General features: G+C 43.4%; 1 protein-coding gene across 2 annotated transcripts in view; it reads left to right on the top strand.

Annotated features, from left to right (window-relative positions):
- PGAP1 (post-GPI attachment to proteins inositol deacylase 1) overlaps positions 1 to 17,201 on the top strand; it is a 707,270-nt gene that overhangs the window by 473,152 nt on the left and 216,917 nt on the right. For both annotated transcript variants that reach the window (XM_088456228.1, XM_088456226.1), the window contains exon 20: positions 181 to 274. In XM_088456228.1, coding sequence (XP_088312354.1) covers positions 181 to 274 — 94 coding nt within the window. The remainder of the gene's footprint in view (positions 1 to 180; positions 275 to 17,201) is intronic.

Raw genomic sequence — 17,201 nt, 5'->3', positions numbered from 1 at the left:
CTAATACACAAGTTTTTGAAGTTAAACACACATTTCATTGAAAATATTATGTTTTATTAAGTTATACTAAATACATATATTCATTGCTTAAATCTCAAATTTAACTTTTAATAACCTTTTGTGTCATATGCATTGTATTTTTCTTATTTATAGAACATCAGATGTCATTCTTATTTATAGATCATCAGATATCATTGGCCATCCCTTCAAGTTTATATTATATCTAACCTGCTACTCGCATATGGGGCACAGTTGTATTCTCTATCAAGCAAAGGTACAGTAAAAGAAACATTGTTTTGTTTTTTCTTCTGTTGTTCAGTTAACATTGACAAAGAATATGTATTGTTATGAAACATTGTCACTTTATCTTCTAAATTTTCTGTTATATTTTTTCTGTTCCTCTTGTCTAATTATTTGAGAACTCATGTAATTCAGGAAATATGGTCTCTTTATAGCATATGTTTGTGTAGTATAAAAAGGCTTCTAAATATAAAAAAGATTGGATAGCTTGATGGGCTTAAATCTACCATATATGTGTTAGGGGCCATTGTGGCCAACGCTGTGTTTCACTACCTCCTCAGGTCCCACTGGTTGTTAGGAGATCTGGACACCAGCGTCAGTAGCCACTTTGCATGCTGGTCTGGTATGCATGTGTGTGTGAATAGAGGCTGCATAGGAATTCTGCAGCTGTTGTTATTGCTTGGATTCTCACTGGTTGCTTTCCTATGTGCACCAGTACACCTGCAACTTATTTCACTTGTAGGTGGTTGGTCTTAATTGATGCTTTGTCATTAGTCTGTGTGTGTGCTAAAAGGCATCCAGGCCTTCACCTCTTTATCAGTTATAGCTGTATGCCTTGGTGTAAGCATGCTGATCTGAGTGCCTGGTGAATACTTTGTACTGCTGGTATCCTAAATCTCTGTGTGATTTCCAGTTGGATCCATAATCTTAGGGTGCATACACACCAGGGCAATATCTGCACGATTTAGCATATCGGCACGACAATTTGTGTATATCGCCTAGTGTGTACGCACTATTGCGCACTTCCGCTGGTCGCATGTGTTATCGTGTGATTGGCTGTGCTGCACAGCCAATCACACGATATCGCATTTGGTGCCATACATATTAAAGAAGGACGGAACAAGTAAGCGCTTCGTCGTTCATTAAATCGTGCAGTGTGTTCCGGTAATCATGCGATGTACAGGGTGAAGGCAAAACACCCTGAACATCGGCACGATTGCTGGTCGTTTAGGTGTGTACCCACCCCTAGTGTGAATTATAGGTCTGGCATCTATTCACTGGCGGTAAGTGCTGCAGAATCCCACTTACATAACCTTAAGCAAGGCCACAGCTGTCCTGAAGAATACTGTACAGAATTCAGAGTTTGTTCTGTTGACAGTGTTTGGAATGACCCGGCCTTACGTAGTCCATTTCGGATGGGCTTGTCCGAACAAATTAAGGATTTACCCTGTGTCGGATGCTTTAGAAAAACTCATGCTTTTAGCTATTAGAATTGACTAAGACGTATAAAGGAAAGGAAATTGTAGAAAGAATCATCCCCGAATACTCTTTGTATACCAAGTGGATTTGTTATGGAGGATGTATAACTGGGGCTATACAGATTGTCCTCAGATGAGAAATCCAGGAGATGGTCCTTGGGACTATGGCCCTCATTCAGAGGCGGTCGCAAGAAGCGATCGCTCTCTCTGAATGAGGGCGGCCGCTTGATTTTTTAAATGCGGCCTCCTGGTCGCTAGCTAAGCTGTGGGTTACCAACCACAGCTTTAGCGACCGACCAGGTTGATGGTCGCGATGGTCAAGACTATCGTGACCATCGGGCTTGCGACAAGACCCTAAGATTGGGTCTCGGCAACCGCAAACCCCAGGGAGCTTCCTGCTCTGATCGAGCAGGAAGCTCCCCACTGACATCACTGCTGGCGGCAGGCGTTCCGTTAGTGTAGCCTCCCCCTGCCCCGCCTACAAAACGGGGCGAGCTGTCGATCACCATCGACAGCCGCCCCTTTTGTAGTGAGCTCCGGAGCGAGAGAATCTCTCTCTTGCTCCGGGGCTTGCGCACGCGCAGTGCGGCCGCTGCGCATGCGCAGGGCCTTAACATCGACCCAGTTCTGAGCGCTCAGCGCTTGCGACCTGGTCTGAATGAGACCCTATGTCTTTATTGTGGAGGCAAGGGACACCTGGCTCACAATTGTCCTATTAAGTTGAGAAAAGACAACGGCCTAAAGGATGAGGAAGGGGTACAATTAATTTGTTCCAAAAAATTCTGTTTTGATTCCAGCTCAGATCTTGTTTAATCGTCAAGTTACCGATGTTTCTGCTTTTTTAGACAGTGAAGCTGTTGGCAACTTTCTAGTTATTGATTTTGCCAAATCTCTTGGTATTCCTTGTGTTGATACTATTGAAGCGGTTACGGTTTGCAATCTGAATAGAAATTACCTTATAGGTGGCAAAATTAAATATGAGACTCCTCCAGTCCATTTAACAGTGGGTTCTTTGCATTCTGAATATATGGTCCAAAATTTTAAATTCACATAAGTGAACCAGCATTAACACTTACAGCGCTGGTTGCACCAAATGGTAATTCATAGAGTAATTAATAAATTCAATGTAATATTAAACACAATATTCTCCAAAGAATTTCATATATAGATATTTATAAAATCAAAATAAATTTGATGACATAAAAAAATCTAAACAATTAAAATAATGCATACCGTGGATATCAGTGGATTTAATAGACCTAATGATCTTGCAATATTTGGTCTAAATAAAAGTAATAGCTATTTTGTATCTACAGTACCGAGTAATGAATATATAAATAACCAGAATGTTTGTCATATAGTATCAAAGTCCAGAGACTTCAGTCAACAATTTCTGCACCTTGTAAACAGAAGAGGGGAGGGATTCCACCATATAAAAATAAGGATTTTATGAATGCACTTTCTGATCGAAAACTTGTATAGCACTAATAGTTACCATCCTTAGAAGAGAGCTAATATCTGCAACAGGACAGTCATTGGCTGACAGGCTGATGTAACTCAAAGTAGTCAGGGTTATCCCCCGGAAATTAGCTGTTGAAGAGAACGTAACTCCCACCAGTCAGGCCGGAAAGTGAGTGCCAGGGAGCTCAGTCAGACACCGCTGCTGTCTCAGAATGCGGCAATAAACCTAGCCACGCTGGGTGAAGGTAGGTTTTAGAGTGGGGCACTGGTACAGCCTCTGCAGCTATTTCATTTAGCTTCAAAAAGTATAGTAGACGAAACACGTCGCTGTCCCTATCTATAGGCACCGTGGACTCCAGACCTACCTTACATTGCACCTAAATTGGGGAAAGAATCACTTTTGAAGCACTTGTACTTTATTTTTATGGTGTCCGGAACTCTGCGTGTTGAGCTACTCCAACCGAATGATCATCAATCTGGCACCTGGACTTGCGTTCGTTATGTTCATTCTCGTTCTCTTCAGCTGCAAAGTTACCTGCTGATACCCCGGGCTACTTTGATTTACATCAGCCTGTCGGCCAACAAGTCTCTTGTTGCAGACATTAGTTCCCTGCTAAGGATGGTAACTATTAGTGCTATACAAGTTTTCTATAAAAAGTGCATTCATAAAATCCTTATTTTTATATGATGGAATCCCTCCCCTTTTCTGTTTAGAAGGTGCAGAAATTGTTGACTGAAGTCTGTGGACTTTGATACTATATGACAAATATTCTGGACATTTATGTATTCATTATTAGGAAGGTACAAAATAGCTATTCTTTTTTAAACCAAGTATTGCAAGGTCTATTAAATCCACTGATATCCACAGTATGCATTATTTTAATTGTTTAGATTTGTTTATGTCATCAAATTTATTTAGATTTTATTTATTTATATCTATATATGAAATTATTTTGTGATCAAAATATATATATTGTGTTTATTATTAAATTTTATTTATTCATTACTTTTATGTATTGTCATTTGGTGCAACCAGCACTGCAAGTGTTAATAGTGGTACACTTATGTGAATACACATTTTTAACATTTTGGATTTAGTTTCTGTGGGGTTGCAAATTCCTTTTACTTGTATGCTGTAGGTGCACTTTAATTTTATTTCTATTGTGACAGAGCCAGCCTGCGTTCACATGAGGTTAATTTGGCGGAGCAGGTTTGTTCAAAAATGGGACAATAAAACAAAATGGTAATGAGCTCCAGTCCAGGTTTTCCTGGACTCTGTTGTAAGCCACAAGCAAGGCTAATTAGCAGAACTTGTTATCTCTCTTTAAAGCTGTGGCAATGCAGGTCTACAGTGATTGTGACAGTGAATTAGTCGCCCAGGTTATAGGCCCAGGGGTGACTAGTGTTAGGGATCCTGGACCGGTGAGTCCACTAAAAGAACTGTATTGCTTTTTGGATGATTCTGTGTATGAACACTGCACTGTCCTGTATACCTGCCTTTGGTGAGAAAATAAACGTGTATTGGATTGTACCCGGTCTATGTTATTCTTGTCACATTTGGCGTCTGAACAGGGACTTTGCTGGATACTACTACGCAGCAAGAGCCTGGATATAGTGAACGGATCCATCCACAGAGAGAGTGAGATGCATTGCAGGACCCTACCCGCTGCGCAGCGGCTTGGTGGGTCTGAGTCGCATTACTAGCAACTGGGTAGGTGAGTGTGGCAGGCCAGCCATAAAACAGCAGTTATTCACAGTGATAATCTGTCCATGTGTAGATGCAAATTGTGCACAATATAAAACTGCTTAATTCCTGTGTATGGGGTTGGGAGCCCAGGGAATGTAGTGCAGTTTTAAGAGAAGCCAGCTGATAAAGATTGCTGGGAATCTGGCTTACAAGAGAAAGTTAATTAAGCCTGCTATATTTATCCACAAAGTGGAAAAGCAGTGTAATGCGGAAGAGCTTTTGAAAAGTTATGTAGAACTAGCTGCAGGGCAGCAAACTCTGGTTGCGGGGCAGCAGGCTCTGGCTGTTGGGCAAAAAACTGAATTTCAGTTATTATATGCAGAATTAACTGAAATACTGAAAGGTTGGCATGAGCGAGAGGTGTTACAGAAGCTTACTCCATCTGATGATGATGAACCTTTTCTGCGCAACTTTGAGCGTACTGCAACATGTTTAAAATGGCATGAGGAGAAGTGGGCTGCCAGTCTTGCTCCCTGTCTCACAGGAGAACCTCAGAGAGCTTATGTTTATTCAAACGTGACTGAGGCAAGCTCCTATCCTCATTTGAAAAAGACCATACTCAGCAGGGTTGGAGTGACTGGCCCCAACAAAGCTCAGGAGTTTCAGGAATGGCGGCTGAACTCGTCTGAGCCTCCAAGGGTCCAGCTGGCCAAATTAGCTAGGCTGAGTAAGGCATGGTTGCAGCTGGATAAAAACTCTGCTCAGCGTATAGTAGAGATGGTGGCTTAGGACCATGCTGTGCATGTACTAGACTGTGTGGTGCAACAGTGGTCCCTATAGTCTGATCCTCAAATGTTTGAGGAGTTAGCGGTGGTGATTGAATGGTACCTGACTCTTGGGAAGTTGAACAAAGCCAAGCAGGGGTTCCAGCCAGTATCCAAGGTCTAAGTTGTTAAAGCCAACAACCCACCTCCAGCAGTATGTTTTGACTTCGACGAGCCCAGTCATTGAGCAGGAATGCTTAGAGCAGAGCGAGCCGATGGATTGCAGTGCTGGAAAAACAACTCGACCAGTGGTCAGCATGGCTGCTGGCGCAAACCACTTTTTTTCATTTGGTGCGAGTGGAAGGCCGGGAGGTTTGGGCCTTAGTGGATACTGGGAGCGAATCAACCATCATCTCTGCCAACCTGGTTCCACCTGGGTCTGATCAGGTGCTATCCCCGGTAAAGATCATACGTGTACATGGGGATGTAGAAGAATGCCCCCGAGTTCACCTCCCGATAGTGATAAAAGGTGGTAGCGGCAGTAGCCGCCAGACCACCCTACCCATTGATGCTAGGTCGGGTATTTCCTTTATTACAAGAGGTGGTTACTTGGCATGATGACAGCAGATGGTCCACGTCAGAGGTGTCCCAAGAGCTCAAGCTATGCTGTGTCCCAAAGTTTGGTGGCTGTAACACCCTCCTTGGACAGTGAGCAGCAGGAGGGGGAGTGAGACGGAGGCACAGTGGTTTCCCATTGACAAGGAAGTGTCTTTACAGGACTTTGGCCAAGACCAACTGAATGATGAGAAGTTGATAAATGCATTTGAAAATGTTGTAGAGATAAATGGTAGACTAATCACGGCTTTACCAGCAGAAGGTTTACCATACTTTGCATTGAAAAATGATTTGTTATATCGTGTAACATATTTGCAGGGTAAGAGAGTAGACCAATTGTTGGTTCCCCGGAAACACAAGCAGTTGGTGTTGAGGGTGGCTCATACACACCTGTGGGGTGGCCATTTGGGGGAGGAGAAAACTCTCCAGTGTATTCTGTTAAGATTCTTCTGGCCCCGCATTCATGCAGCAGTAAAAAAGTATTGTCAGGAATGTCCAGTGTGTCAGAAGACAGCACCCCGGTCAGCGTTTCGGGCACCCTTGGTTCCCTCCCTGTCATTTCTGGACCTTTTGGGAGAATTGGTATCGATCTGATAGGGCCGGTGGAAAAATCTGCTCGTGGGCATCAATACATATTAGTGGTAGTAGATTATGTCTCAAGGTACCCAGAGGCCATCCCGCTATGTAACATGAAATATAGCGCTATTGCCCGGGAGTTATTGATGCTGTATACCCATCTGGGAATACCAAAAGAGGTTCTGACAGATCAAGGTACCCCTGTTGTATCTAAATTGGTGAAAGATTTGTGCCGACTGTTAAGGGTAGATAAGATTACCACCTCAGGTTATCACCTACAAACGGATGGCCTAGTGGAATGCTTTAACCAGATCCTTAAACAGATGATAAAGAGGGCGGTGTCACAAGAAAAGTGAGATTGGGATCTACTCCTGCCTTATTTGATGTTTGCAGTTCGTGAGTTACCCCAATCCTCCACAGGGTTCAATCCCTTCGAACTCCTCTATGGGAGGCAACCTAGAGGGATTTTAGATGTGTTAAAAGAAGGGTTGGAGTAACAGCCATGCCAAGATCCTAATATCGTTCAGTTTTTGTCCCAATTTTATGGCCGGTTAAGGCAGATTGCGCTACTGCTGAAGGACCATATGGACAGAGCTCAACAGCATCAGAAACGCAATTATGACATTACCACAGTCGACCGGTCTTTCAAACAAGGAGACAAGGTACTGGTGATTGTGCCTACTACTGAGAGCAAATTGTATGCTCAATGGCGAGGTCCTTATGAGATCATAGAGGAAGGAGGCAGAAATTTACCATATAAATCTATTAAAACCTTGGAAAGGAAGTGTCAGTCAGCCCTCTTTAGTGGCTAAAAAAAAACCTCAGACTGTCAGGTACCCATTGAGGTCACCTTCAGTCTTAGTCAAAAACAGGAAGTAGTGAGCTAGCTTAGTATCACGAAACCAAGATGTTTTCTCTGCTATTCCGGGAAAGACCCAAATTATACAAATTATATTGTTACTTGTCCCGGGGTGATAATATAGCAGAGACCCTATCGCATACCTGAGGCAAAACGGACAGCAGTAAAACGAGAGGTGGAGGAGATGCTGCACTTGGGGGTCATAGAGGAATCAAACAATGATGGAATAACCCCATTGTCTTAGTGCTTAAGCCTTTGGGGACTTTAAGATTCTGTAATGACTTTCGCTAGTTAAGTAAAGTTTTTCAGTTTGACTCCTACCTTATGCCCCGGGTTGAAGTGCTGGTGGAGAATCTAGCAAAAAGCCAGTAATACTCTTGATTTGACAAAAGAGTATTAGCAGATTCCTTTGACTGAAGCTGCTAAAGCAAAAACAGCCTTCTCTACCCCAGAGGGTTTATTCCAGTACAAAATGCTGCCTTTTGGTTTCCATGGAGCCCCAGCAACTTTCCAGAGGGCTATCTATGAGTAAGTTGCTTCGGTCCAATAGGGAGTATGCAGCTGCATATTTAGACGACATCATCATCTTTAGCTCTGACTGGGAGTCGCACCTTCCAAGGGTAGAGGCAGTGTTACAGTCTTTACGGGCACAAGGATTTACCACTAACCCTGAGAAATGTGCCATTGGAATGGTGGAGGCGAAATACTTGGGATAAATTGTAGGCAGAAGGCAGGTTAAAACTCAGCACAGTAAGATGGAAGCAGTCCTCACGTGGCCTAAACCTAAATCACAATGCAGAACATTCCTTGGTCTGGTGGGTTATTACTGCAGATTCATACGTGATTTTGCCACTAGGGCTCCACTGACTGAGTGGCTTAAGAAACAATCTCCAGATCAGATAATGTAGTCTAGACCAGCAGAGGCTGCTTGGCAGGATTTAAGGCGAGCTGTGTGTTTTGAGCCTGTTTTGCAAGCTCCTGTCTTTAAGAAGCTGTTTGTGTTGCAGACTGATCCTCTGGGACAGGCTTAGGAGCCGTCCTTTCCCAGGAGGTAGACGGGGAGGAGAAACCCACACTGTATCTTAGACGGAAATTGCTGCCCAGAGAACGCAAGCACTCAACTGTGGAACAGGAGTGCTTGGGGATTAAATGGGAAGTAGAGTTGCTAAAATATCTATTGGGGCAAGAATTCCGGCTAGTCACAGATCATGCTCCCTCACAGTGGATGCACACAAACACAAACGCTGGTTTTTGGCTTTACAGACATTCAAATTTGAGGTACAACATAGACCAGGGCAACAGCACCTCAATGCTGATGCCCTTTTCAGAAAGTTTGTGGGTCCCGAACCTCCGAACAACCGTATGGTGAAGCTAGGGGAGGAAGAGAGGGTGCAAGACGAGCTCTGGATACTGGTAGAGAATTGTGTTCCTGGTCAGATGACGCAAATATCTATAATTGAGGAACATAGCCAGAGTCAAGCGCTTAATTCTCTCAAATCTGCCTAAAGTCATACATGCATTTATATATTTACCGCCTAGACTACTGCAATGCCCTCTACCTTGGTCTCCCAGCAAAAGAATTGCACCAGTTGCAGATGGTACTAAACGCAGCTGCCAGGCTATTAACTAACCAGCCCCGTTCCAGCCACATAACACCCATTCTCTACTCCTTTCACTGGCTGCCTGTCAAATGGCGAATTGATTTCAAGATTAGCTTACTAACTTTCAAAGCCCTACATAACCAGGGCCCAAGGTACCTGAAGCAGCTTCTGATTCCTTAATGTCCCACTCGAAAACTGCGATCCGTTGATGAAGTACCTAGAACCTCCCGGAATTCATCTGGGGATTGAGCTATCCGTTTTGTGGCTCCGACCTTATGGAACTCACTTCCCTGTACAGTTTGAGGCCTCCATTCTAGAATCCTTCAAAAATAGACTCAAGATTTACCTGTTCACCTAAACATTTCACTAATGTCCCTTGTTAAGCTTGTTTTGTATTTTGTACGGTAAAGGGAAATGTAAAGCACTTTGAATCCTTTAGGAGAAAAGCGCTATATAAATATTATTATTATTAATAGAGGTGGGCGAGGCGGAGAGCTCGTCTGAAAGAGTGTTAGCTTCACCAGGGTGGTTGAAGCTAAGGGGAAAGGAGTGTGGCAAGGAAAGGATAAATCTGACATAGTTGTAAATCTACAGGTTGTCAGATCCAGGCCAGGGTTTGTGTGTGTGTAAGTTTGAGTTTGGAAAGGCAGCTGATTACAGACGCTTGTGTGTGGCTGGTAAAAGCTGCAGAGACACTGGGAAACTGATACTGATGGTGAATTTGTCTCCCAGGTTATAGGCCCGGGGGTGACTAGTTTTAGGACTATTTCACACCTGCCGTTTTTGGCCGGACTGCTAAAAACCAGGCCGAAGCCGGCCGTCTTTTTCAGGCACTCAGTGCCTTTCACATGCAGCAGCTTTGAGCCGTTTTTAATGTGTTTTTATTTTTTTTTTACTTTGTCTACTGGGCATTCGCAGCAGCAGTAGTACATGCCGGCCGATGTGTGTGAAAGGAAACATTGTTTCCTATACTCCACTGTCTTGCAGGGACTGCACGGCACGGCACCCGTCCTTCTCAGTGGATATTGCTGGCTGTAATACGGCAGACGTGCTGTTTGAAAGGACCCACCAGGTTCCTTGTTTAATTATATGTTACACCCGGCAGAAAAAGTCTGGTTTTGGCCGGCCGGCCAGCCAAAACCGGCGGGTGTGACATATAGCCCTTAGGGATCCTGGACCTGTGAGTCCAGTAAAAGAACTGTATTGCTGTTTGGAAGGTTTTGTGTTCCAGTCTGTAACATCTTGCCTGTTAACACTGCACTGTCCTTTATACCTGCCTGTGGTGAGAAAATAAATGTATGTTGGATTTTACCCGGTCTATGTGATTCTTTTCACAATATATAGCAGCACAGATGGTGTAATGGTTAGCATTACTGCCTCACAGCACTGACGTTTTTGGTTCGATTCCCACTCCGGCCCTAACTGTGTGGAGTTTGTATATTCTCCCTGTACTTGCGTGGGTGTTCTCCGGTTTCCTCCCACACTCCAAAAATATACTGGTAGGTTAATTGGCTCCAACAAAAATTAACCCTAGTGTGTATGTGTGTGAGCATGTGGTAGGGAATATAGATTGTAAGCTCCTGGGGCAGGGACTGATGTGAATGGCCCAATATTTTCTGTAAAGCGCTGCGGAGTATGTGTGCGCTATATAAGTAATTGGTAATAAACAAATAAATAATAAATATATATACTGCCACTGCTTTGTCCTATAAGTGTAATAACTGTTAATTTTCACAACTGTGCAAACTATGGCCCGTATTCAATTACCGTTGAAAAGCCGTATTCGCGTGTTTTTGCCGAAAACTTTTCATCTAAAACCGGCGAAAATTTTTCGCCGTATTTAATTCCGACATTTCGCCAAAAAACAGGCGAAAATTTTTCGCCGATTTCACTTTTCGCCTATTCAGCTGTTTCCCATAGGAAATTGTGAGATTTTGCCTGGTCGGTATTCAATTTTAAACAGTTGAAAAAGTATCGCCGTTTTTGAAGTACTTTTCGCTAATTTTTTTCTTTACATGGAGGGTGGAGAAAACCAAAAAAAAAATTTATTATTTTTTTTTCATATGTTAATCGTTACTAGTAGTATTTTAATATATTGAATAGTGCTTATTTTAATAAAAAAAAAAAAAAAGCTTTCTTAATGTACTGTAATAGGTGAAAAAGAGTTGCCGCTGATTAGCAGGCGGAAAGAAGTGCAGATTTGCGGCTTTGGGGAGCAAATGTCTGGAAACCACTGTGCACCCTTGGGACAACCCCCCAAAGGTTAACTGTGTCAAAAAAAAAAAAAGTTACGATCACCCCAAAAAAGTACAAATTTGGGGGACAAGTATAAAAACTAGCGTAAGAGACTTCTGGATTGTCCCTAAGTATGGGCCAGGTGTTTTTGGGATTGCAGGTGTTAGCAACAGCTGAGTTTTTTAATGCTTTTTAAAAGTACACTTTAGCAACTTTAAAATAATGTAGCACCCATTTTAAAGTACCCCTAATGTGCTGGGACTAGTTAGTTTCTCCTAAAAAATAATGCATAATGCTATTCTGCACCACTTATGCAAAGTCACTTATATGAATCAAATGAGAGAAATTAAGTACCCATAATAGCTTTAGTAGGGGTACTAGGACATCCCTTTAGTGATCCTCTATGTTAGTGCAGCTTTTCGGTGGGTCCAGACTGATTTCCCCATTTCTGAAATAATTTTTCTCCTGGTCTGAATTTGCCGGCTGCAGTTTTTGCATCCTTTGCAATTGAATAAGGGGAAAAGCTGGGGCGCAGGCAATACTTTTTCGTCTGCATAAAACACACGATGTAGGCGAAAAGTGCGTCAGGTGAAACTTTTTTGTGGGCTTGGAAAAAATGGAATACCGCCCCAAATTGTATATATGTATGGATATATATGTGTTTGTATGTGTATATATATATATATTATATATAGTGTTTGCAAGTACGCGCTATAGCCCGTATTTTACCCGATATCGGGTATCGGGGACCAACTTTTTTAAAGTAGCCGGGTCCCCGGGGACGCGCTGTGCTGTCGCCTATCCCTGACAGCTGGCTGCAGCATTGGTCAGATAGACTGTCATTGGCTGCTGCTGTGGAAAGCCGTGATGGGATCAACTGTCTGAACCCAGCATCGGCACAGCATCCGTGCCCGGCGCTGGGACAGTGTTTGTTTCCAGCGCCGGGTAAGCCACCGCGACGGGTACCTGGTGAAGGGACCACCTGGTCCCTTCCACCAGTGGCGGCAAGAGAAGCTTGGCTCCGGGCCAAGTAGCGGCAGCGGTTGTTTGGCACTGGCCGCAAGCTTTTGGCTCGCGGTCCAGCAGCCAATAGGAGGCAGACGCGACGAGCCAATCACGGCTCGCCGCGTCACAGCCCCGCCCACTCGCGCAAGAGGCCAGAAGACGGCGTGATCAATAAGGAAGAGGCGGTGCCACTGGACAGGACGGGCCAGCGGCAGAAGACTGAAGCTGAGGACCGAAGAGGACTGCAGGGGGAGGAAAGCAAAGGAGCTAACAAAGCACTACTTTGTTAATGCATGTGCGGCTACTGCGCACACAATTCACAAGCCCAAAAAAATATATATTTTTATTTTGTTTGGAGTGCCCTTTGGGGGTTACAGCGCCATTTAACGGACAAGCCAGCCGGCCTTTTACTTATGGGACACAGGCGCACGCTTGGCGCTGCTCCTTTGTTGATTCACGTGCAGCCACAGTGCACACAATTCAGAAACAATTTTTTTTTTTTTAGCACTTGGGGGGAGCACACCTGACAGACAGAGCATCCCCTGGACAACACTACAGCACCCCTTTAGGACTGGGACACTGCACAGGTCTTTGGAGTGGACACAGCCCCTATGGACAACTGACTGCACAACACAGTCCAGCCAGCCCCTATGGACTTTGAAGTAGTGGACACAGCCCCTATGGACAACAGCAGCACAGCACAACACTGCACTACACTACAACACTACACTACACAGCCCAGCCAGCCCTAACTCCCACCCTCCCTCTTCACTGTCCACAGCCGAGTGAGAAAATGGCACCGACGCGGGTACCTTATATAGAATCCAAAACCCGCGAGACCCGGAAGGCGGGATGATGACGTTTTGCCTCGATTTCAGATCCGAGTCAGGTGGGAAAAGTCGAGCCTGACTCGGATCGGGGGGGGTTCAGATTTCAGAAATCCGAACCCGCTCACCCCTAATATATATATATGCATAAATATTGGGACATTGACAGAATTTTCATGTTTTGGCCTCTATTCACCACCACAATGGCTTTGAAATGAAACAAACAAGATGTGCTTTAACTGCAGATTTTCAGATTTAATTTGAGGGTAATTACATCCAAATCAGGTGAACGGTGTAGGAATTACAACGGTTTCTATATGTGCCTCCCACTTTTTAAGGGGCCAAAAGTAATGGGTCTATCAACTCAAATGCTATTTCATGGACAGGTGTGGGCTATTCCCTCGTTATTTCATTATCAATTAAGCAGGTAAAAGGTTTGGAGTTGATTCTAGGTGTGACATTTGCATTTGGAATCAGTTGCTGTCGACTCTCAATATGAGATCCAAAGAGCTGTCACTATCAGTGAAGCAAGCCATCATTAGGCTGAAAAATCAAAACAAACCCATCAGAGAGATAGCAAAAACATTAGGTGTGTTCAAATCAACTGTTTGGAACATTCTTAAAAAGAAAGAATGCACCGGAGAGCTCAGTAACACCAAAAGACCCGGAAGACCACGGAAAACAACTGTGGTGGATGACAGAAGAATTATTTCCCTGGTGAAGAAAAACCCCTTCACAACAGTTGGCCAAATCAAGAACACTCTCCAGGAGGTAGGTGTATATGTGTCAAAGTCAACAATCAAAAGAAGACTTCACAAGAGTGAATATAGAGGGTTCACCACAAGATGTAAACCATTGGTGAGCCACAAAAACAGGAAGACCAGATTAGAGTTTGCCAAACAACATCTAAAAAAGCTATTACAGTTCTGGAAGAACATCCTATAGACAGATGAGACAAAGATCAACTTGTGCCAGAGTGATGGGAAGAGAACAGTATGGAGAAGGAAAGGAACTGCTCATGATCCAAAACATACCACCTCATCAGTGAAACATGGTGGTGGTAGTGTCATGGCGTGGGCATGTATGGCTGCCAATGGAACTGGTTCCCTTGTATTTATTGATGATGTGACTGCTGACAAAAGCAGCAGAATGAATTCTGAAGTGTTTTCGGGCAATATTATATGCTCCTATTCAGTCAAATGCTTCAGAACTCATTGGATGGCGTTTCACAGTGCAGATGGACAATGACCCGAAGCATACTGCAAAAGCAACCAAAGAGTTTTTTAAGGCTAAAAAGTGGAATGTTATGCAATGGCCAAGTCAATCCCCTGATCTGAATCCGATTGAGCATGCATTTCACTTGATGAAGACAAAACTGAAGGGAAAATGCCCCAAGAACAAGCAGGAACGGAAGACATTTGCAGTAGAGGCCTGGCAGAGCATCACCAGGGATGAAACCCAGCGTCTGGTGATGTCTATGCGTTCCAGACTTCAGGCTGTAATTGCCTGCAAAGGATTTGCAACAAAGTATTAAAAAGTGAAATTTAAATTTAGGATTGTTTAGTTTGTCCCATTACTTTTGGCCCCTTAAAAAGTGGGAGGTACATATAGAAACCGTAATTCCTACACCGTTCACCTGATTTGGATGTAATTACCCTCAAATTAAATCTGAAAGTCTGCAGTTAAAGCACATCTTGTTTGTTTAATTTCAAAGCCATTGTGGTGGTGAATAGAGGCCAAAATATGAAATTCTGTCGATGTCCCAATATTTATGCACCTGACTGTATTTAATAATATATATATTTATTGGAACACAGTCTTTTTGCAGTTATCAATGTTAATGGAACAACTGTATGAGTGCTAGGTGCAAAGTGGGGGGGGGATGATTAGTGCTAAGGGGGCCAGAAGAGGCGGTTTGATGGAGTGTACAGTGCATGGGAGTGGTTTTGGTAAAAGGTTTGAGATGGGGGAACACTAATATATGATGGGCAGAGTTACTGGTAATTGGGTTCTGCAGGGGGGTGAGAAGCCAGACTTTGCCTTTGCCTGAGGGATGAGAAGGGGGGACGCTGCTGTAGGCTCGGAACTAGATATATATATACTGTGTCCGTGTGTGCGTGTGTGTATATGTGTATATATATATATATATATATAGTACAAAAAGGAATGCACTCACCAGGGCGCTTCTTCCGGTTACAGCAAAAGTTAGCAACCTACTTTAATCAAGGCAGATTAATAAAGAAGTCACAAGGTCGAGGTTTCGACCGCACAAACGAGGTCTTCATCAGGACACATACAAACAAAGCACAGAACACACATACATACCCTCAATCTCTACAACAATAAATTCCGTAAGCAATTACTGTAGAGCCTAACTCCACCCCCACCATCCCTCCGGGACCGGAAGTTACACCTGCGGGGCGGAAATGGCTTAATATGTAAGATATAGGAAATATACAGCTGCCAGGCTCACCTCTATAGCAACCTCTCACCCGATATAGCAAGCACATACACGTTGGAGCTGAATGTATTACTGTGACAGTTGCAGTAGTGTTGCCGGCTGCGCACTTACGGTTTGCGTTCCAGCAACACCAGCAGTCATGCGTTCCAAACACCCGACCATGTCATTTCCGGTTTCCATCCTGATCTGTTGGGGAACTTGGCTACTAATATAAGGTGCCTATACAAACAGGCACCTATCAGCACTAAATGGATAAATACATTAATCCTATAGTTCCTAGCCATCAACATACTGGAACTAGATCCAGCAGCTAAAACTTTTAGTATATAGTAAAAAAACATGCATATCCACATATATGCATGTTACAGGGATGTTGCAAGGTGCACTAGTGGCTTCACGGAGGGTATGCAAAACATAAACAAAAACTAATAAAGATTACCGCATAGACAAAACAGATATAGAATAGTCAAGAAATGCAGTGAGTATCCAAGAGCAGACATCCTAAGGTGTTAATCTAGAGTATAAAGATACTTAAAAGATATTAGAAAAAAATAAACAAAAATAACCAGAATTCAGATTAAATTATGTAAATAATTATATTCATTGAGTCCCTTCGGAGACACTGTTCCCAGTTTATGTAGCCAAAAGGATTCTTTTTTATAAAAGTAAAAGGCCACGATCACCACCTCTCACAAGAGGAGAGATCCAGTCACTCATCATATATTTTAATGATGCTACTTAATGATTTTTCAGCAAAAAATGCACTGCCATAGGTTTATCCCTGTTGCGTTTATCATGTGCCAGTCTAATATCAGATCTGTGTTGAGCCATATGCTCGCGGAAGGACCTCACAGTTTTTCAGACATATACAAGGCTGCATGGACAGCACAATATGTAGATGATGTGGTCCATTTGGCAGGTTAGGCGATATTTAATATTAATTCGTTTCCCATTATGTGGATGTGGAAAAGATGGCCCAACTAATAGGGCTCTACAAGTGGTGCAGCCCAGACAGCGGTAGCATCCATTCTTCTTAGACAGCCAACCCTCATGTGTCTTCTTTAGGCTCGGCTTATTGGTTCTATAGAGGAGATCCTTCAAATTAGTTCCTCTTCGTATACTTAATAGAGGTGGCTTGGATCAAATCTCCTTGAGCGCTGGATCCATTTGTATGAGGGGCCAGTGTTTCATCACTGATTTCTGCACCGCCCTCAAACCGGTGTCTCAACGAGACCCCAATATCAGTCTACCATCATGGGTGCCAGAAATATCCTTAGACCTTCCGACTTCAACTCCAGAAGCCAATTTTCTTGCCCTGGTGAGGCATCTTTCAACTTCTTGTTTGACCGATCTCAATTAGCTCAATCTCCGCCAAATCAGGTTCAGAATTGTTTCTGAGTACCCGTAGAATTTGCGATATCGGTAGATCATGCTTTAATCCAACCGGATGATGACTGGTGGCCAGTAAAGTTGTATTTTTATCCATAGATTTTCTGTATAACTTAAAGGCCAACCGACCTTGTTTCTTAAAAATTGATACATCAAGGAAATTCATTCGTTCACCATCGATTGCACCTGTAAAGCACACGGGGATATCGAGTGAATTTAAAG

The sequence above is a fragment of the Taudactylus pleione genome, unplaced genomic scaffold (assembly GCF_031769625.1).
Source record: "Taudactylus pleione unplaced genomic scaffold, aTauple2 ptg000690l, whole genome shotgun sequence".
NCBI lineage: Eukaryota > Metazoa > Chordata > Amphibia > Anura > Myobatrachidae > Taudactylus > Taudactylus pleione.
Note: the sequence above shows the minus strand (reverse complement) of the source record. Positions and strands in the feature narration are given on the sequence as shown.